Genomic DNA, 23,620 nt, shown 5'->3' on the forward strand with positions numbered 1-23,620 from the left:
CCAAAACCCTTTGAAAAAAGGGATTTTTTTCGTTTTATTGTCATGCGAAAACGATCAAAGCAGATGGTTTTCCGACACGGGAACATGCGACAGAGATGTCCGTGTGAAAACACAGACGATTTTCAGACCGAATACAATAATTTGCGATCAGTCTTGTGATTTATTAATTGTCACATGAATGCGTAGACGAATTGAAATTGATTCGCTTAAAACTTGAATGTATATCACAATTATTGGAATTCTCGGAATGAGAACTTCGCAGCGCCCTTGAACGCCATATTATGAATTTTATGACCGCCAAACGTTAATCGCCGCATAAATTTTGTGGATTTTGAGATTGCGGAGCATGATGACGATCAACACCTTCAATTGTAATTGCAGGTGGTAAGTCAGGCAATAATCCAACAATGAATCTAAGTAACCAGTTGGGTAGTTGGTTTCTTTGTCTTCGTTTGTTACACAGTCGATAGATTTGAAGGAATGCAGTGTCCCAACGATTTGATATTGAAGTTTAAGGGATCCACATCCTTGTTCTTTGCTGCTAAAATTACTCTTTCACTCAACCAATCGTAGTTTTTGTGGTTAGCAATGATGTTCGGAAACACCTTGTTGATGAGCTCCTCTTTCGTTGAGACGAAATTGCAAACGAAATGAATCCCTTCGATGCGTCGACAGGAACATGACCATTACCGATAGTTAGCAGTTGAGTGGAGAACAGTTCGGCAGATGGATCGTTTAGCAATGCAACTCGCATGTTTGTCGTGAGCTGAAGTTTCCACACATAACGCCACAATGGTGATGATTTGAGGCAGGCATTGATCTCATCGGCAGCGGCCGATCGTGGTATTACTGGTAGTGTTTGCCGGAAATCGCCTGAGAGTAAAATCAATACACCCCAATGTAGGTATAAAGCAAATGTGCATTCTAAACATATATTTATTTAATATTTTTCATTTTGTATGTTTAATAAACTTTGAACTAAAGCGAATAAAACAGAATAAAAGTTGATTCGGAATAGTTCATTTTAACGGCGCGCGCAAACCAAATCAATAATTTTTTGTTCATATGAAGTTTGATCTCCATATGTCAATTAGTATGTGTTTGGCAGCTGTTTGTTGACGACGTGAAGTTAAAATTGAACAACGGTTTGCTTGAAAAACATTCAATGAAGGTCGTGACGTCATCGAAGATTTGCTTCATACCAGTGGTTCATCCACTTCTGCTATAGTCGATAACATCGAAAAAATGTAAGAAATAGTGCTTAAAAGTCGTTGTGTTGGCACCAGAGGCTATCAACATCTCTTAAAGATCGACTCCAAAAATTTTGGTTAATGTTTTGGGTATGAAGTTTGTCAATGCTAGACTCGCACGAAAATACCTGAATCTTTTGCGAAAACCACGTGGAGAAGAGGCTGAAGACCTTACATTATTCAAACACATCGTTGCTGGTGTCGAGTCTAGTGAGTAGAGGAAGTAGAGAAAAAAAAACAAACTTCGTCGAAGGCCATCTCAACTAGGACATTAAACAAGTGTATGGAAAATAATAGCAGTGTTACTCGCTCGAGAGTCTATATTGAAGGCGACAATAAAGATTTGTACCTAAATACGGTTTTTTGTCAGTCCAGGTGAACTTTAATCAAATGGTATTATTAATATATGATTGATTCAAAACAAATGTCTTAAAGAAGATCATATTTATATTTTAGTTTTTTGTTTGCTCAAAATAAAACTTGCTATATATATAATTACATATATTTTTGAAGTTTTTTTTTACTTTTGTTGCATATTCTTTTAGAACAAATGTAAAGCTTAGTACGCAGCTCTCAAGAAACGTAAAAACTGCATATAAAAAAACGCTTAAGAAACGGTCAAGAAACTTTCCTGCGATAAATTTACTTGTGCTAGTACGCAGCTCAAGAAATCTAGTACTAATTTTTAAAACTTTTTTTCAGTAAAATGTGAATATGGCAAACCTGGTTTTGCGAAGAAACATCAAATCAACAATTGTTTCTTGAAGGAAAATCGAAGTAATCGTCAAATTCATCCTAAATTAGTTGAAATCATTATTATAAAGTATATTCCATTTTAAAATATTGTATAAAACCTACCAATCATCAACAACATTTCTTAAATCTCAATGAAAATATTTATGTTACCATACACATACACACATACATATTACGCACAAAGTTTGTTTTCTTTGTTTATTCTTTCTTGCCTTTCTAATGTGGATGTTACTATTACAACATTACTTGAGAAATAATGTATTTTTTTTCTTGAGTAATTACTTGAGAGCTGCGTACCAACCTTAAAGCATGGCACAATTCCGATTTCTTTGGCGCCGCGATTTGAAGGTACCTTTGGAAAGAGGAAGTCCTCCTTATTAAATGATTAAAATATGAGATATCTGACCTTAAAGTTCAAAATCTCAAATTTGAAATTTCAACAAGCTATTTTACCACATTAAACCACTTACTCACATTTTTCATTTCAAATTAATTAAATTAAATTATAAACATTTAGATAAATCCATATTTTACACTTTTTGCACATTTTTTACCTAAGAAATCTTTATTTTAAAAATTACATTTTACACTAGTGAACACATCATGTGTGCTTAAAAATTATGATGAAAATGTAATTGCCATTTGATAATAAGGAAATTCACACAAATGCCTTTTTCCAAAAATTCTCGATTCATTCATGGGATATGTTCTTTATTTAATTTAATAAACAAATAAGCAATATTATATAGGCATTATTGTAATACATATACGATATACATCACCTAATATACAAAAAAACGCATTATCAAAAATAAATGTAGCGCTGACAGATGTAATAAACATAAATTTAACCATTTTATAACGAAAACCTAAATATTGTTTCAATATCAGTGAAGATAACCAAAAATATAACCACTTTATAACGAAACTCAATATATTTTATTTAACGGCAGAAAGAGTAATTATGAAAGTACTTTAGTCACCCCCGAGGTATTCGTTCGACCAGGTTATTACAAAAGCGACCGAAGGTCACAACGCAGAAAGTGAGTACTACATGCGAAAGTACTGGAATCACCTGCATTTGCTCGACCAGGGTTATTTTTAAATGTGCCCAAGGCTTGCCAACGGAGAAAGGAGTACTATATGAAAGTACTTCACAGTCACATAAAATCACATATTACACATATACATATGTGCATATGTAGAAAGAATTTTTTTATAGTTAATATAGAAAAAAGTATAGTTAATACCGAAAAAGCAAACAAAGAAAAATTGTTAAAAATCCTACATATTTGCTATTTAAGATATGGCAAGGCTTGTTTTACTCATAGTATAAACAATCTAACGGCTTTTCAACGATGAGTACACTAAGTGATTTTTAAATTAAAAAATTTAGGTAAAATAAAAGTGAAATGTGAACTTATTTCAATGTTTGGAAGTGTATATTAAAATATCAGAGTGAAAAAACGAGAAAAAATTTAGTGAAACATAGAGAAATACCATGTGTTATTAGTGTAAATTTTTGAACTTTTAATCGTGAATATTTAAAAAAATAAATACTATTTTTATATATTTTTGACATGCCCCATTTATACGGAAATTCGGTTTTACCCTCCGCCAAAGTAATCCCGGAATCGTGCTAAATAAAACATAAATTGCCAGTTATTAAACGAAACGTTTCGAAACTTATCTGAAACAGTTAGTTGGCAAAATTATGATTTTAAACTGTCTACAGATCGAATTATATTTTCTCATACTAAATACAATATATTGCAAAAACGCATTAAAAAACAGTAGCTGTGAAAGTATACACACCAGTTAAGTGACCTTCTACAGTTTAAAGGTTTATGTTGCAGCGTTGAGGAAATTAAATAGGTAAGAGAATATTCATATAATATACTGAATTAAATTATGCAAGGGAAAATGAAAATACTTTTTCTCGTTATCTCCGTTGAAAAACAATTACATACGTTTTAAAATAAAGAATAATAATATACGGTACCTGGCACAAAAATTCGAATAATATTATACTAATTAAAAGAAAAAGGTACTATCTGAAACAGAAGTATAATTTGAAGAGTTTCCAAGAAACTAACAAGTATAGAAAACGTCTTAAAATAAATATTATACATTCTTTGCAAAATATTCTAGTAGATAAATCAAGTGGAGCTCTTCTTAACAGCAAGGCACAATGTACAATTTACTATTAACACAATTCTTTGAACTGATTCCAGATGATGTATTAAAAACCCTTTACGGAGCTATGTATAACATACAATAACAGTAGAAAAGGTGGTCACTCAGCCATAACTTGAACTCTGCAAATAGCGCAAGTGTCGCACCCAGCTCCACATAGCCACAGCATTCCACTTCTTCAACGTAAACATTTTATCCGGTTTACCTCCGTCATTATCGTGGAATTGTTTGTCCATGGAACTTTCAATATCCTCACCATCAGCCAAGAATGATAGAATACAAGATTATGACGACCGCCATTACGAAACGTCATAGTTCTGTGTTGAGAAGAACAAGAGTGAAAAACTGTCAAATGGCTTGCAAATTGTAAACAAAAAAGTAAACACTTTTGTAAATTCGCAAAATATTATTAATTCTTTCGATTTTAATGAAAAGTTTTAGTGAAGCGATTGAATATTGTTGAGTGAAAAGATTTGAATCATTTCTAAAGAAATATATCGGCCTATTGATAATAAAATTGTCTATTGAGTTGTGATTCAAATGGAGAAGACGTTTCTTGTGTTGTATATAATATATACATATATTATAAGTTCAGATGTATCAGATGTAAGGAAATATGATAAAAGAATTGTGAAATTATTAATTTAGTATTAATATATATAATTTCTTTTGCAAAATAACACCCATTTTTTTGGCAACTTTTAAATCGGCCGGAAAACTGAAAAAACTCGTTTTCGATCCTTTAATTGCATAATAATTATTACACAACAAGCCACTGCGTTTCATTTTAAAAAATTAATATATTTATGCTTACAAATTTAAATAAATACAACAGTACACTTACACTGGTTTTCTTCATTTGAACAATTTCCACACATGCTACTCTATTTATTGTGGATGTGCCTAAAGACTAATTATTATACATATTTTCTCGCAACAAGATTCTAAACATTCCACTGAAATTTTTCCTGCAAAGACGAATGAATTAATATTATTTTGCGAATTTCAAAAAGTGTTTACTTTTCTGTTTTTACAATTTGTATGCATTTCTATGCTTGTTCTTCTCAACGCAAAACTGTTACGTCACGAAATTGTTGAACAATGTATTTGTTTTTGTAAGAATTGTCAAGAGCTAAACCGAAAAAAAACTAACTGTAAACTAGTGTCGTAATCTTGTATTCTATCATTCTTGCCATCAGCCATTGCTTACAAAACTTCCTTGAACCGCCAGTAATAAAGTTTATTGCAATGTTAAAAATCCAATTTCGAGAGAGGGTGATGCTGACACAATAGAAAACAAAACACTAGCGCTAAATATTTCGTTGAAATGGTGTGCGTTTAAGATATATTCGCAAAATTTTTGTCACATTACCCAGCAGTAGCAGCTATACAAACTCCAAAATATTGAAAGAACTAATGTGGAAAACTTACGCATACACACCGTGCCACCGATAATACGTTTACGTAAGAAATTGTTGTTAAAATTCTCAATTGGATCTTAACACGTTCGCGGACGCAAAAAATTTTAGGGAGCTGCAAAAATATACAGGCAATTATTTTTAAAACTAGTTGTAATATCCGAAATCTAATTAGACATATGTATATTATAAGAGTAGTCAGAAGATCGTATTTTAACCGTTATATACAATGAATGCTATAGCATCCACGACGATATAGAAAATATTTTTCAACTAGAATGCAGTGAGGAAATTTGTAAATACACGGGGAAAAGATAAAATAATATGAAAATATCTAATGAACCAATTGGTCATTATTTTGAAATGTGTATTAATTACAAAAACTTAAGATGGTATAAAAATTAAATGAATAAAAATTGCTTTTAAAATTTGAATGCTATAGCATTCACGTCATTTTGCATCAGTATGAAAATGAATGCTATAGCATTCACGTCCGCGAACGTGTTAAGAAACTCATAGAAACTTTATTAGAATCGCCGGTAGCGCTGTTGTGTAATTAACAGGTGATTCAATGATTGCCCGCTGCAGTTTGTGCAGTATCAAATACAAAAGGGATCAACACTAATAAGAAATCGCTATAACTGCTCTTATTGGATATTAGGCTGACCCTCTCTTTCCGATACGACAAATGGAGAAACTTTTTCGAAATCTGATAGGTTATTTCCAGTGTCAGAAATACTTTTGGAATATCGGAAGCAGGGAAACAGTAAATATTTAACAAAATATTTTATATTTATAATTGTCTTTACAGGTACTATATGGAGCAACCGATTCATAGTCTCATACTCAATGCATTCCCTTTGGCTAAAAATAGAAAAATGTATTATCACGTAAATATACATATGTATGTATTTATTATATCAACTTAACTACCCGTTTACAAGTTTATTGCAATAAAAACTGTATTTGATGACTACTGTAATGCTAGTTTGTAATTGATACTGAACTCAATTGAAGCCGTCAGAAGCGACCAATAAAAGCTGGTCGCAATAAAAAAGTTTTATGTTGCTGTATTACGGTATTGCAAATTTCGAAATAACTGTAAGCTGAAGATTTCGTTGAGTACTCGTGGAGTTTAGTCTCTTTGTGCTCGTCTATTATCATGACTCACTCAGGTTTAAAGCAAACGCACGCAAATATATGTAATAATGCACATTTATTTCATTTGGTTAAAACACATAACTTAAAAATGTATAATTTTTGGAAAAATTCGAAGTGTCAAATTAAAAACATTTGGAACAACATTTACGTGTATATTTCTGAAGTTATTTTTTCTTCATTTCTTCTTCATAAATCACATTTTATATAGAAACCCAGATTAGAGCATCAGGGCTGACAACTAGCTTATAACTGTGATGATGTTTCTTTAAATATATAGTATACATATGTATATCAGTTTATTTATAAATATTTCTACTTATGATATTTTTGATGAAATCTAGGATGAAACACATTTTTTCTTTAATATTATATCTATGTGTGTGTTTGTAGGCTTGCGTGTACATTTAATAATTGTATACTTGCCAACTATCGGGTGATTTTTTAAGAGCTTGATAACTTTTTTTTAAAAAAAAACGCATAAAATTTGCAAAATCTCATCGGTTCTTTATTTGAAACGTTAGATTGGTTCATGACATTTACTTTTTGAAGATAATTTCATTTTAAATGTTGATGCGGCTGCGTCTTAGGTGGTCCATTCGGAAAGTCCAATTTTGGGCAACTTTTTCGAGCATTTCGGCCGGAATAGCCCGAATTTCTTCGGAAATGTTGTCTTCCAAAGCTGGAATAGTTGCTGGCTTATTTCTGTAGACTTTAGACTTGACGTAGCCCTACAAAAAATAGTCTAAAGGCGTTAAATCGCATAATCTTGGTGGCCAACTTACGGGTCCATTTCTTGAGATGAATTGTTCTCCGAAGTTTTCCCTCAAAATGGCCATAGAATCGCGAGCTGTGTGGCATGTAGCGCCATCTTGTTGAAACCACATGAGTCAACATTTAAATGAAATTATCTTCAAAAAGTAAATGTCATGAACCAATCTAACGTTTCAAATAAAGAACCGATGAGATTTTGCAAATTTTATGCGTTTTTTTTTTAAAGGTATCAAGCTCTTAAAAAATCACCCGATACTATCCGAAATCAGCTGCCACATAGCTGATATAACAACAACAAAAATAAACACACAAAGGCTAAAAAGTAACAAAACTAGAGGCTTGCATACTTACATAAATACATACCTAATTATATATGTATGTATATAGGTATGTATCAGAGACCTGCACGAGTAATTAAAAAAGTAACATGTTAGCAAGCGGCGATGCCGATGCGGCGAGTACACGCTACGTAACGGCATCGTGGGCCTCGGCAACGTGGGCATCGGCATCGCGGCATCGCCGATTACAACATGTTGCTCACCATATTGTGCGCGTCGCGAAGATGAGGTTACATTGATTGGGCTAGACTGGCACGACAAATTTTTACATGTATTCCAGCGTCTGAGTGTAAAGCGAAAGATATTTTAGTTTGGCAAACCATATATTAAAGAAGTAAAGAGCAAATTTGAAAGGAAGAAAAATCCTGGACATCATTTTTTATTTTTGCATTCACAACAAAAAAATTAAGTTCATATTAAATATTTTTTATTTTTTAATTCGTTGCTTATTTTGATCAGAAAATAACAGATATATTTAATTCATTTTTATTTACTGGAATTAATTTGTGTTGTGTTATGTTATGTTTTTATTGAATTAATTTATGTTTAAATGAAGAGAATTTTATTAATTTTTTCCTAATATAAGGTAAATAAAAGAAACACAGAATTTTCTTTTGTGCGTATGTACATACTTCGTTTCATTTGCCATTGACGATAACAGATAGTAATCGTACGATGCCACGATGCTGCGATGCCGATGCGCAATGTTACCTTCGCATCGTGGTAATCGTCAGAAGTGTTACTTAGTAACGTAATCGTACGATGCCTACCTTAATCGTGCAGGTCTCTGGTATGTATACATGCATACGCCAGGGCAAAAGTACAAAAACTGGGCCATCTTTCCGCCAAATTGCCAACATCAATTGCACTTTATTTGTTGGTATTGTGTTCACACACACATAATATCTTTTGTGCTCTCTGGTCAATGTTGCACATGGGTATAATGTTATATATAATAATAGATATGTATGTTATTCAATAATATCGACCTTAAAGAGTGTCGGAATGCACACGCATACATTGTACTGCGAAATAATTCTGTTACTTAATGTTTGTTTGCTAGAAAAACATTTGTTTAACCAATTCGATTTCATATTTGCGGTATGATATGTCCGTTGCTCCAAAATATGATAATCTTGCGTCATTACGCAGATCTTTCATAGTGCGATTCAGAGCTTCTAACGCGCGTTTATGCGACATTGTGCATTCGTCCCAGATAATGATTTTGCTTGTTATTAAAACTTTGGCCATTGCTGAATGTTTCTCTATGTTACATGTTGGTTCTTCAACCGCTTGCAGGTTTAATGGCAATATTAATGCAGAATGAGCGCTTCGGCAACCTTCCAACATCGTTGCCGCTATTCCAGAAGAAGCAACTGCTACAGCAATTTCTGATCTTGCACGAACTGCAGCCAAAATCAATGATATGAGGAATGTCTTTCCAGTTCCACCAGGCGAATCAAGGAAAATCATGCCGACATTTCCATCATCAATTGCCTTCATCACCGTATCGTACACTTCTTTTTGTTGAGGATTCAACAATGATATATATATATATATATATATTCACGTTCACGCTGCAATTCTCGTTCGAAAGCGTCGTTTACTCCACGATCAGGCGATGTCATTCCCAACCTGGCTAACTAACTGCCGCACATGAGGTAACACATATCTTCTATCAAAACCAAAGCCTGGTTGTGCATCTCTTCATTCATATCAAGATGGGGATTCTCTGAATGCAAATTGAGCTCCTGACATGCAACACGAAATGTTCGCAGCACTACACCATTGACAGTTCGAAGTGATTCAAATGATGTCGGGCCACGAACATTCACCAGCAATAGTCGTAAGTAAAAGCATTCATCATTTTTCGGATGAACTGTATAAATACGGCCAAGAGCTTCAGTAGAACGCACATCCGGATGACCAGGAACTACATTACCTTGCTTTCGACGTTGAAATTTCTTCGATGAAGCATTTCAAGTGTAATAACGCGGCATCTCTGAGTAAAGTAACGCACGTGCAAACGGATCACTTTGGCAAATCGAGAAGAAACTGTTCAATGTTGTCGCTGGTGGGTTTTGAGCACGTTGAGCGGCATTTGCTGGGGTGAAATAAACTCGTTGACCGTTCTCCAGATTCACTGCCAAATGTGTAACACTCGTATAGCGTTCATGAATGGGAAATGAGAATATACGCCAAATCGCCTCATTGCAGCATACGTATCGACCATTTTGATAGCGCGTGATTTCTTCATTGGGGTCAGGAGCTTGAAGACCAAAAGCCGCCATGTCACTGCCCTTCGTGACATATTTGCAGATGTACTTGATGGACTTCACTGAATTGCAATACTCCACGTTACAATGCGCCCTGAATGTTTTGGAAAGAAGTGGTGAATATGGAACAACCCAAGAGTTGTCGACCACGAAATTATTTCCTTTCACTTTGACTGTGATTGTTCTACCGCCATCATCAGAAGATCGACGTCGATACAGTGGATAACCATCTTTGCCAGTGATGGTATCAACAGTCAAATTTTGTGGATAACGCTTGGAACACTTGCCGTCGACCATGCACGGTGATTGTGGGTTAATGGTGCCACACCGTTCATTAATAATGTTTGTAATTACGACATCATGCAGGTCTGGATCGGTTTCGGAATCAGGAATCTCGGCAAATATGATGTCATCAATTTGGTCTGGCTGTATTCTTTCGACTAACCAAATGAGAATGTGCGCATGCGGTAAGCCTCTTATTTGTCATTCAATGGAATACATCCAATATCGAGTATCCCCAAAGACACGATGTCCAACAATATAGTGCATGAGCGACCGGATTTTTTGCCTGAATACACGTGCGGTGATATTGTGCCGATCACTTGATATTTGGCCAGGAAGCAGCAGTTGAACAATTTCTATCCACTTAGGATTACACGCGAAGGTTATGAACAGGTCTGGACGGCCGTAGTGACGTACATATGTCATTGCATCTTGCCTATATTCATGCATATGACGTGGACTGCGAACGAACGTCGCCGGTAAAGTAGTCAACCGACCAAAATCAGATGCATTTCCTTCGGTGCTAATTGCATCGCGTAAATGAATGTACTGCTCCGTACGTAGTTTGGTTTGATTTAAAGTGATAAAAAGGAGGTGCTCCGCTTCTATTTTGGCATACATATCGACGAAAAATTGCTGAAATAATCGGCGAAATCGAAGCAAATAGTTATCAACATTTTGGCGAATCATCAAACGATACGCATAAAAATTCATTCTGGTGACCTTCCTGGTAGTTTCCCCACCTAAAATGATATCAGTGACATTAGTGTCATATTGAAAAGAAAATTATTATGATATCTACTCTTACCGGTCGATGGATTTATCATATTGATGTTGATATAATATCCATCGTCTCCTTGCCAAAACATCAGTGGGTATTGCAATGCATCGTATGAACGATGAGTTTCGGATATTCATTACAATTGCCCACAGTCCCGACGTGTGAGCACAATATCGCGGGATTCCCGGCTTTCGCCAACAATCACAACTGCAACCTCATCTATTGTTGGAGCGTTAAATTGGCGTTCGTGCGTTCCAGCAGGTCGTTTATCCGCTCTGATCACGACTTTATTGTCATCATTTGGCATGCGATCCAACGCAGCTTTGAATAACCGAACCAATGAGCACGCAATAACAAAGACCTCACCTCTATGAAATCACTTTTCGCTTGCAATTTTCACAATAGCCGTGAACATAAAATTACCAATAAAACACGGCTAATATATCGTTTCAAAACAATATATTAAAACAAATTGAATTACAATAACTAACGAAAGCCGATAAAAGCTTAAGAAAATGCCGATATTTATGTTACTAAACTCAAGTCACTTATGTCATTGCATCTTGCGTGGGTTGCCAACTGTGCATATGCATGCAGCTGACCAAAGTTGATGCACACAACGCCATCTACTGGCAATACAGCATTTAAAATCATGTTCGTTTTTATTTCCTTTTGAAAATCGTATTTGATTTAATATTTCACTTCATACGTAGCGAAACACGTACCGGGCCGCTATAAACATTATATGTATTCATTGTATTGCTTTCAAAAAATCATAAAGTTCTGCTTATCTGTAACACCACATTCATTGACTGGTAGGCGGTACAAAGTTCGCCGGGTCAGCTAGTTTTTTATATTTTTACTAGCTAACGTTGTTTTGCCATATACATACATTACTTTTAGGTAATTTCATTTAACCACTCTGTGATAAACGATATTTTTCGTTTTATTGTCAGGTGCGAAAACGATCAAAGCAGATGGTTTTCCGATACGGGAACATGCGACATATAGTCGTCCGTGTGAAACACATGCATTTTTCAGATTCAGGCCACAAACACTCAGTGACTGGTCTTGTGATTTATTAATTGTCATGGCGAATGCGAGACGAATTGCAAATTGGATTCGCTTAAACTTGAATGGCATATCGGTTGGGATCATTGGAATTCTCGGAATGAGAACTTCCTCGCAGTCTCGCGTGAATCACATAGGCCACGAATTTTGTGACCGCTAAACGCGTTCCGTTGCATAATTTTGGTGGGTTGAGATTGCGGAGCATGATGACGACTGAACTAACCTTCAATTGTAAATTGTGCGGTGGCAAGCCAGGCACATCCAATGAATTCAAGAACTCAGTTGGGTAGTTGGTTTCTTTGTCTTCGTTTGTTACACAGTCGATAGATTTGAAGGAATGCAGTGTCCCAACGATTTGATATTGAAGTTTAAGGGATCCACATCCTTGTTCTTTGCTGCTAAAATTACTCTTTCACTCAACCAATCGTAGTTTTTGTGGTTAGCAATGATGTTCGGAAACACTTTGTTGATGAGCTCCTCTTTCGTTGAGACGAAATTGCAAACGAAATGAATCCCTTCGATGCGTCGACAGGAACATGACCATTACCGATAGTTAGCAGTTGAGTGGAGAACAGTTCGGCAGATGGATCGTTTAGCAATGCAACTCGCATGTTTGTCGTGAGCTGAAGTTTCCACACATAACGCCACAATGGTGATGATTTGAGGCAAGCATTGATCTCATCGGCAGCGGTCGATCGTGGTATTACTGGTAGTGTTTGCCGGAAATCGCCTGAGAGTAAAATCAATGCACCCGCAAAATGTCTTGCGTCATTACGCAGATCTTTCATAGTGCGATTCAGAGCTTCTAACGCGCGTTTATGCGACATTGTGCATTCGCCCCAGATAATGATTTTGCTTGCTATTAAAACTTTGGCCATTGCTGAATGTTTCGCTATGTTACATGCCGGTTCTTCAACCGCTTGCAGGTCTAATGGCAATTTTAATGCAGAATAAGCGGTTCGGCAACCTTCCAACAACGTTGCCGCTATTCCTGAAGAAGCAACTGCTACAGCAATTTCTGATCTTGCACGAACTGCAGCCAAAATCAATTATATGAGGAATGTCTTTCCAGTTCCAGGCGCATCAAGGAAAATCATGCCGACATTTCCATCATCAATTCCTTCATCACCGTATCGTACACTTTTTTTTGTTGAGGATTCAACAATGGTATATTCGTTCGAACCAATTGGCTTAACCCATTTGTGTCGTATTCACGTTCACGCTGCAATTCTCGTTCGAAAGCGTCGTTTACTCCACGCTCAGGCGACGTCATTCCTAACCTGGCTAACAAACTGCCGCACATGAGGTAACACATGTCTTCTATCAAAACCTGGTTGTGCATCTCTTCATTCATATCAAGATGGGGATTCCCTGAATGCAAATTGAGCTCCTGACATGCAACACGAAATGTTGGAAGCACTATACCATTGACATAGTGATTCAAATGATGTCGGGCCACGAACATTCACCAGCAATAGTCGTAAGTAAACGCGTTCACAATTTTTCGGATGAACTGTATAAATACGGCCAAGAGCTTCAGTAGAACGCACATCCGGATGACCAGGAACTACATTACCTTGCTTTCGACGTTGAAATTTCTTCGATGAAAAACTCCAAGTGTAATAACGCGGCATCTCTGAGTAAAGTAACGCACATGTAAACGGATCACTTTGGCAAATCGAGAAGAAACTGGTCAATGTTGTCGCTGGTGGGTTTTGGGCACGTAGAGCGGCATTTGCTGGGGTGAAATAAACTCGTTGACCGTTCTCCAGATGCACTGCCAAATGTGTAACACTCGGATAGCGTTCATGATTTCATCATTGGGGTCAGGAGCCTAAAGACCAAAAGCCGCCATGTCACTGCCCCTAGTGACATATTTGCAGATGTACTTGATGGACTTCACTGAATTGCAATACTCCACGTTACAATGTGCCCTGAATGTTTTGGAAAGAAGTGGCGAATACGGAACAACCCAAGAGTTGTCGACCACGAAATTATTTCCTTTCACTTTGACTGTGATTGTTCTACCGCCATCATCAGAAGATCGACGTCGATACAGTGGATAACCATCTTTGCCAGTGATGGTATCAACAGTCAAACACTTGCCGTCGGCCATGCACGGTGATTGTGGGTTAATGGCGCCACACGGTTCATGAATCATGTTTGTAATTACGACATCATGCAGGTCTGGATCAGTTTCGGGATCAGGAATCTCGGCAAATATGTATTCTTTCGACTAACCAAATTAGAATGTGCGCATGCGGTAAGCCTCTTTTTTGCCATTCAATGGAATACATCCAACATCGAGAATCCCCAAAGACACGATGCCCACCAATATAGTGCATGAGCGACCGGATTTTTTGCCTGAATACACGTGCGGTGATATCGTGCCGATCACTTGATGTTTGGCCAGGAAGCAACAGTTGAACAATTTCTATCCACTTAGGATTGCACGCGAAGGTGATGAACAGGTATGGACGCAAAATTGCTGAAATAATCGGCGAAATCGAAGCAAATAGTTGTCAACATTTTGGCGAATCATCAAACGATATGCGTAAACATTCATTCCGGTGACCTTCCTGGTGGTTTCCTCACCTAAAATGATATCAGTGACATTAGTGTCATATTAAAATGAAAATTATTATGATATCTATTCTTACCGGTCGATGGATTTATTATATTGATGTTCATATAATGTTCCTTGCCAAAACATCAGTGGCGGCTTTCGCCAACAATCACAACTGCAACCTCATCTATTGTTGGAGTGTTAAATTGGCGTTCGTGCGTTCCAGCAGGTCGTTTATCCGCTCTGATCACGACCTTATAGTCATCATTTGGCATGCCGTCGCCGACGCAGTATGACCCGCACGAATAATAGACAAATTTGCTAAAATAGGAAAAACTTATTACCTAACCTATGTAGTCTTTTAATTAAAATTAAATTATTTCTTTGACTTACTACGAAACAAGGGGGTCGCAAGAATATTTCAACCTGTAAAGGAGTCGCGAAATCAGAAAGATTAAAAAACACTGCATTATGTAATTAACTTTTAGAGATAGCGTTATTAATCATCTTTAAGTTATCTGCAAATTGATAAATAAATTTGTGTATATCGATTAACTATTATCAATGAAATAAATCAATAACATGACAAGAAAACGGAAGCTCGATAACTAAATTTAGTTACTTTTACTTTAATTAAAGTTTTGAACAACCAAGCACTAATTATTTAAAAGCCAGAATAATTTACTGTATTATCTTCACTACAATATGAATTTAATTTACACTTCAGTCTAAGTAAGACGTGACTGGTTATCCTAACATCAAAAATTTAAAAAGTAAGAATAATAGAATATTTTGTTGCAAATTATTTGTCTATTGATAGGATAGCTTACATCTCAATTTTCAATGGCAATATTATTTTATTTCAGAATCTTTTGGAGCTAACGGACAATTGTCACTGCTAAATAATAGAAAAAGAATTTGAAAAAAAAAAACGTGTGGCACTCGGCACATAGCATTTTGTATCAACTTATGCAATAATAATTATTTATTTATTTTATTCATGCAGTATTTTTCTTTGATTTTATTCAAGTTACAATTTTTGAGCGTGGTGACCGATAAGAAAACAAATTTTTCTATTATTAAGTAAATAAAAAGTAAATATTGTTTAAAATATTTTTATTATTAATAATAAATACATACATATATCGGCTATCATATTAATCTTATTATTTGTTCATATGTATACGCATGTGCGCGTTCAGAAAATCAAATCATGATTTTATCACTTATACATACATATGTATTACATGTGCGCGCATTAATTTGCTTGTTCATACATTCATATATACTTATATGTACATACATATATTTGTATATACTTCCGAACAAATAGTGCACAAGCATGCACACATACATATGCGTACACATGTCAATATGTCACCAACAAAAAATTGAAGCATTGTTCTACAAAAACAACAGTTGCTCAAATAGCAGAAGCATCAAAAGTCAATTTGGCAGCCGAATTGCCGAAGCCCAAATGTAGTAAATTTTACAACAAAAACGATTTCATTCATAAACGCAGGCGCAAATTCTACAAGCGACCTCGCTTCATTCATAAACACATCGTCGTGACATCTCCCCGAGCATGCCTTTGCCTACAAGCGTCTTTTCGCGACGATGGCAAGAGCTAGAAATCATAAATTGAACCACTTTCTGATGCTTCTTCACAGAAAGAAGTCAGAAAAGTGGCAACAACGGAGTTGTCGATTTATAATATTTGTCCATTCTAAAATATTTTTCGTTGACTCGCAAAAGTCTGCGTCGATATGTATGCAAGCTCATACATATGCATACATATTTACGCTAGTTTGTGGGCGAAGCTGTTACAGCGGCAAGGGATTGACCGCTTCCCATTCGCTTATTTTTTTCGGCACTTCTTGGATTTTCTATCATCACGCAAGTGCTAAACCAATGAGCGAGTTAATTTTTACGTTAAGTAAAAATGAGTCAAACGAATATATTTTGAGCTGCACCGAAACGTGTACTCTTTATTTATACTCTTAAGACTAACTTATTACATGTTTCTTACTTCTATTTATACTAACTAGTATGTTTACTTATTACTAGTTGATACTTTGTTAAGGTACAGATTATATTATTTGTTTAGGTTTGTTTACATACATACATATATATTGTTTGCTTAAAAACATTTGCTTTGTTTTAAGATAAGGTTGTTGTGCTATTCAAACTCAATGTTTTTTTGATACTTGTTTGTTTAGGATTGTTTCTTGTAGTGATTGTGCATTTCAATTGTTCGAACTCAAGGTTGTTTCTGCATTCTGGTTACTGAAACAAAAGGTTATTTTGATGTTTGTTACTATTATAAGGAATACATTCCTTAACTAGCGCGACAGATATTAGAATACACACGTTCTTAGGGACACAGGTATTGAGGCAGCTGCACAAATACATAACTGTGTCCCTAAGAACGTGTGAATTTTATTATTTGACAGATGTCGCTCAATGTGTACAAAAGCTGGTCAGTTCCATGAAAAATCGCACCAGGCTCCTAGTTGAAGCTAAACGGGGTCACACTAAATACTAAAATTAGTTTAAGATAGTATAAATTGTTAAATATACATATTCATTAAACTGTAGCTTAAGTACTTTGTGTAAAGAGTTTCTTGACAGTGTCAAAAATGTGTAAACTCATATTTTCGTACTTTAAAATTTTCCCTCTCGTTGTATTGTTTTTATTTTTAAACATGCTAATTTAAAATTTGCTAAATAATAGTTCTGCATTAAAAAAATATTGAAAATTACTAAATTGACTCATTTTTACTTTATGTAAAAATTAACTAACGCAAGTTATACTGCGAAGTGATCATAAATAATCAAACGAAGATCGGTATCACCAATTTAGCAGGTTACACGTCGTGCTTTATTCAATCTCCAAAAAAAGTAAGTGTTACAAAATGACAATTCAATTATAAAAAGTTACATAACATTTACCGATAGATGGCAGAAAACACGGCGCAGTGCTGCCAAAAAATTTTTAGCATAGCGCCATCTGTAGAATACTTACTCAATGCAATCAATAATTACCGCCATCTGTTAGAATCTTTTGGAGCTAACGGACAATTGTCATTGGCAAATAATAGACAAAGAATTTGAAATAAAAAAAATTCGATTGAAAATTGAGATGTAAGCTATAGACAAATAATTTGCGAAAAAATATTCCATTATTCTCACTTATTCAATTTTTGATGTTAGAATAACCTGCCACATGTTACTTAGACTGTAGTGTATATTAAATTCATATTATAGTGAAGATAATACCGTAAAATTATTCTGGCTTTTAAATAATTAGTGCTTGATTGTTCAAAACTTTAATTAAAATATATTCATGTAAGTATTATCACATTGTTATATTATTAAATTTGTTATGCATTAAATCGCTGTGTATAATATATGTATGTCTTCCGATGATTTTTCGTTTATTTTTGTTTTTTTTTTTTAGGCCGTAAGGAAGGTTTAAAATGCCTTCGCACCATATAGGGATCGTCATCCTACGTGAGTGGTGTACCCACTAAAACACTCCCCTCTTCTATCATGGAATGTTTTCCCCTACCCCGGGGCCGCTTTCGCAATACTTCAGGGCAAGGTTTCCAAGATGGACCCATTACAGGTCTATTTCTACTCTCCATGAGTCCAGGGATGCCTTCGATTTTGTAGCCAGCATCAAGCTATTTGGCTTGTCTTCTATTGGGAATCTGCGTCCATGTCTCTTTTGTTACTGCGTAGAACGTGTTCCACGTACGAGGCAATTATTTTCCAGTTTTCGCTGCTAGATATCATTTTTTCTAAGAGATTTTCCGCACTTAGTTCTCCGAGTTTGTTTTGTACAGTCCTTCGTGCTTCTTTCCACCGGTGGCACTTGAAAATGGTATTTTTTGCATCGTCTAGTGGTTCGTCTCCGTAAATACATGCTGGGCTTTCTGCTTTTCCCACGTTGTATAGGTATTTTCGGAAATACCCGTGACAGGACAGCATCTGTGCTATATATAGTGTTTTCTATTGTGCCACTTCTCTATTTCTTTAATCAGTTTTGCGGTCCATCTTCCTTTGCTCTCTCTTGTCCACCGATCTTGCCAGAGTTCAAGAGTTTGCTTCCTCGCCTGTTGTCTTGTGGAAATGTGTATTTCTATTCCGTCTTTCTTCCATAGCCAGAGTTGTCTTCTCTCCTTTGCGAGAAGGTCTATTAGGATGACGCCGCTTATCACTAGCACTGCGGATTCGGATACAGTGCGGTACGCCGAGGCGACTCTCAAGACTGCTGTTCTCTGCACTTTAACAAGCACTTTTCGTCTATGTTCTACATTTAATGTATCGGCCCATATTTCGCTACCGTATAGTAGCACTGATTGTGTTGTATCCATAAGCAATTTCCTTCTACTTGCAAGTGGGCCTGCGATGTTTACCATGAGTCTTGATAGCGCCATGGTTATATTTGCTGACTTTTTTGCAGCATATTGGATTTGAGCCCAGTACGTCAATTTATTGTCCATTCTTATTCCCAGGTATTTTAGGGTTTTCGCCGTTTTAATAGTTTCTGAATGAACTTGCATGTTAACCTCCAGCGGGATATGTTTCCTAGTGAGCAGGATCAGTTCTGTTTTTTCAGCAGCTAGGCTGAGGCCGTTTGAGTCCAACCATGTCTGTGTTCGTATCATAACTTGTGACAGTAGACGCCTGGCCATGTCGGTATTACGCGCGGTTATGACGGCGGTGATATCGTCTGCGTAGCCAACGAGGTAGCAATCGTCAGGCATTTCAACGTTTAAGATTCCATCGTAGCTGGCATTCCATAGATCTGGTCCAAGTATTGATCCCTGCGCTGCTCCAGAGGTTATTTCCTTACTTTGTGGGCCATCACTCGTATCGTATAGTAGTTTCCTGTCTTTAAGATAGCTTCGTACCATTTTCATCAAGAAGAGGGGCGTTTTGAAGCGACTTTCTAGTGCGTTGATCATATTTTACCATTTTGCGCTATTGAAAGCATTTCGTATGTCGATTGTTGCGAGGAGGACTATTGGCCTCGAGAAGTTGTTCTTTCGATGAGCTTCCTCCACGCTGCGCACGACGTCTTCCACAGCTCCGATGGTGGACCTGCCTGGTCTGAAGCCATGTTGTCGCTCTGATAGGCCTCCAGCATCTTTTATGGCGGCTATAATGCGGGGTTTCGACAGTCTTTCTAATAGCTTTCCTGCTGTATCTAGCATGCATAAAGGTCGGCATGCTGATGGTGTTCCTGGGTCTCCTTTTCCTTTGTTTATTAAGGTCAGATGCTGCCTCTTCCATATTTCTGGGAAAATACCCTCGTTTAAACATGCATTATACATGGATAGCAGTAAGCGCGGTCGTTCCATAGCGATTAGCTTTAACACTTCCGCTGGTATCCCATCAGGCCCAGGGGCTTTTCTGGTCTTTAAAGTGTTTGCCGCCGTGTTCATTTCCTCCAAGGTGAAAGGCGGACATGAGCTCTCTTGTGTATGTTCTGGTGGGTCTCTTCCCAGGTCATGGGTTGGGAACAGAGTGTTTACGATGTGCTCCATAGCTGCGGCGTTTAACTCAGCGGTAGACTGTTTTGCTCCGAGTTTTTTCATTACGATCTTGTATCCGAGACCCCACGGATTTTTGTTTATATCGTTACGTAGCTTTATCTTTCTTTGTCTTTGTTATTGCGTCTTTCTGCTCAGTTTTCGCAGCTTTATATTCCATATGCTCTTCTATTCCGTTTCTTCCTCTTCTTCTAGCTCTTTGTGTATCGACCCTGGGATGTGATCTGTTTGGGTATACTTCTGTTCTACGCAGAGGCAACAGCACGGTAAATTTTTGCAGTCTTTCAGCTTGTGCCCGGGTTTCCCACATCTTATACATAATCCTTGGCCTTTTCTGTCGGTGCCTTTGCATTCCCATTGTAAATGGCTGAAGCCGAAGCATCTGTAGCATTTTTTAACTTCCTTCATAAGCTTCATCCTGCAGCTGTTCCATCCTATTTTTATGTGTCTTTCTTTTAGAACCCTGTTTGCGCTATCGGCTGTCAACGTCACATATGCGCGTATTTGTTCGCGAGTATTTGGAGCGCTGGTTCTCACTGTGATTTCTTCATCTGCTTGCTCTAGCAAACGTCTTAGGGTGCGAACAGAGTGGCCGCTTGTTGCCGAGCCGAGCCGACTGACGCTTATTGCGAGAACTTGTTCATGCGAGAAACAAGTTTGAGTGTGCATAGTGGATGCGAGAATCAGCGCTGATATTTTATCTATTATTTGCGTTTTATGTATGCATTTGGGTTTGTTGTTCATTCGTGTTTGTGAAATTGAAGTGAAAAGATATGGATTCGTCAGATGATGAGTATTTAGCTTCGGCTACTGTTTTAAAGTATTTTATCAATAAAAAATCATTTGGAAAACATCCATATGTGATTTGGAGAATTTCATCACTTATATAGTGATTTAAGAAAATATCCTGCCAAGTTTAAAGAATATACTCGAATGAGTATTGAAACTTTCGACTATATTCTCGAAAATATTGGTGATAAATTAAAAAAGAAGTGGAGTAATTTTATTAAAGTACCAATATGTCCATGTGAACGCTTGATAGTAACTTTCAGGTAAGAAATTTTTTATGTTTTATATATTTGTATTTATTGTATTAAATTCATTTTATATCGTATTAAATTCATGAATACATTTTTTTTTATAAATAAAAAGAAAAATTAAACAAAAAAATTAAAAATAAATAATATAAATTAATTAAGAGGAATTTAAAGATGAATAAATTACAGTTTCCATTGTATTTTGGTCTGGAACCAATGATGATGAAGTTGATGGTATATTTGTACCTTCAACTGTGGTAAATGAGATCGGTTGAAAACAAGGAGTTGTGCTAAGGTCTAAAGAATTTATCTGGTAGCTTTCAGAAGAAACGCTGATTGGTGAAGACAAAGGCGCGTATCTTGAAGTTTCATTGGACAGTGTGGGCATATTTTTAACTTTTGCATACACGTATTTATAAAGTACATTTTGCATTTCCATTCGACACAGAAATTTATTCTCTGGGTCCAACTTCCGAATATGAGGCAAAAGAGTTACAAAAAATGCTTCATCTTCATCCAATACAGTCTTTTTTTCCATTTTTTTATTTTCCAGCAGTGCCAATTTTCTTTTTTCAATTTCCAACAATTGGGCAGTGCTGTTAGAGGTATTTTTTTTTTTTTCGATGGAACTTCACAGCTGAACTCGTCATTGTCGCACAGATCTCTTGTTTCTTCGACTTGTGAAGTGTTGATAATATCTTCAATTTCTTCTTCATATTCACCCTCTTCTTGGATAGCTTTTACACTTGACGCTTTTAAATTACCACTTAAATTTCTGTATTTCATTTGGTCCTTTAAAAACAGTAGAGAATTGAAATAAGGCCAACTCGAAGTAATTTGTGATGCGACATCCCCCGATTGTGGAGTTGGAATTTTGCGTACTTCACATCGAAATTGATCGCGTAAATACTTCCATTTTTTTTTAAGTCTTCCTCTGCAAGATCAAATAAAACCATATAATTAAAATATGATAAAAATTATATGCATACATGAATTTAAACAATAAAATACAAAAAATTATACAAATAATATAATATAAATTTAAATAACAATTTTTGTTTTAACTTTCTTATTTAGATTTCTGGCAACTGGAGCATCATTTGCCTCACTAGCTTTTTCGTTTCGGCTAGGCAAATCAACAGTAGGAGCTATTGTTAAGGAGACAACCCAAGTTCTATGGGATAATATGTTTACTATACATATGCCGCAGCCAAACGAACAATGTTTTCAAGAAATTGCAAAGCAATACTGGAAGCTATGGAACTTCCCAAATTGTATTGGTGCTATTGACGGGAAGCACATACGAATCAAGTGTCCAGGAAATACTGGCTGCATGTATTATAATTATAAACACTTTTTTTCTATTGTGTTGCAAGGTATTGCCGATGCCAACTGCAAATTTATTGCGGTTGAAGTTGGTGGATACGGAAAGCAAAGTGATGGTGGCACTTTTAGCTCTTCCAAAATCTTTAATCTTTTAAAAAGTGGAGAACTACCTGTACCAGGATATACATGTCTGCCAAACAGTGAAGAATTTGTGCCATATGTATTTCTTGGGGATGAGGCTTATCCCCTTTTAGAATGTTTGTTAAGGCCGTATAGCCGAAAGGAGATAACGGAAGACCATGAATATTTTAATGCCCGGCTTTCAAGAGCTGGAAAGTGCATTGAATGCGCCTTTGGGTTATTAAGTGCAAGGTTCAGAATATTATGGAAACCCATTGAAACGGATCCTTTGTTCGCTGAACTCATTGTAAAATGTATATGCCTTCTACACAACATAATTATTGATTTAGAAGGATTAGATGAAAATTTAAAGGAAGAAGTGCAAAAAGAACATTTTGAAAAAATCATAAAAGAATTCAATAAAACAAGTGTCAAAAAGGTAGATTAATAAGAGATAAATTTTGTAATTTCGTATGCATGAATAAAATATAATAAATTTCAATGTAACTTACTTGGTATTTTCATTTCTGAAGCAACGGACATCCATAGCTTTTCCACTAAAACACGGTTATGATAACATTTATTTTTCTGATCCCACAAAGCCGGACGAGAAAAAACTTCACTTATTAATTGTTCTACATTCATTTTAAATAAACCAAAACACACGACTGTACTCAAGAAAAGTTCAACAAGAATGCCATTAAATGATG

General features: G+C 36.0%; 2 protein-coding genes across 2 annotated transcripts; one reads left to right on the forward strand and one right to left on the reverse strand.

Moving 5' to 3' along the window:
* Nucleotides 1–481: 481 nt before the first annotated feature.
* Nucleotides 482–4,461, reverse strand: LOC126766582 (uncharacterized). The gene is made up of 2 exons (XM_050484339.1): nt 4,318–4,461; nt 482–873 (listed from the first exon to the last, which is right to left on the reverse strand). The coding sequence occupies exons 1-2, from the start codon at nt 4,436–4,438 to the stop codon at nt 560–562; spliced, it is 435 nt and encodes a 144-aa protein (XP_050340296.1). The 5' UTR covers nt 4,439–4,461; the 3' UTR covers nt 482–559.
* Nucleotides 4,462–21,301: 16,840 nt separating this feature from the next.
* LOC126766583 (uncharacterized) lies at nt 21,302–23,417 on the forward strand. Its single transcript, XM_050484340.1, has 2 exons — nt 21,302–21,479; nt 22,542–23,417. Exons 1-2 carry the CDS (start codon nt 21,361–21,363, stop codon nt 23,356–23,358), a joined length of 936 nt encoding a protein of 311 aa, XP_050340297.1. The 5' UTR covers nt 21,302–21,360; the 3' UTR covers nt 23,359–23,417.
* The last annotated feature ends 203 nt before the right edge of the window (nt 23,418–23,620 follow it).

The sequence above is a fragment of the Bactrocera neohumeralis genome, unplaced genomic scaffold, assembly GCF_024586455.1.
Source record: "Bactrocera neohumeralis isolate Rockhampton unplaced genomic scaffold, APGP_CSIRO_Bneo_wtdbg2-racon-allhic-juicebox.fasta_v2 ctg1771, whole genome shotgun sequence".
Taxonomy (NCBI): domain Eukaryota; kingdom Metazoa; phylum Arthropoda; class Insecta; order Diptera; family Tephritidae; genus Bactrocera; species Bactrocera neohumeralis.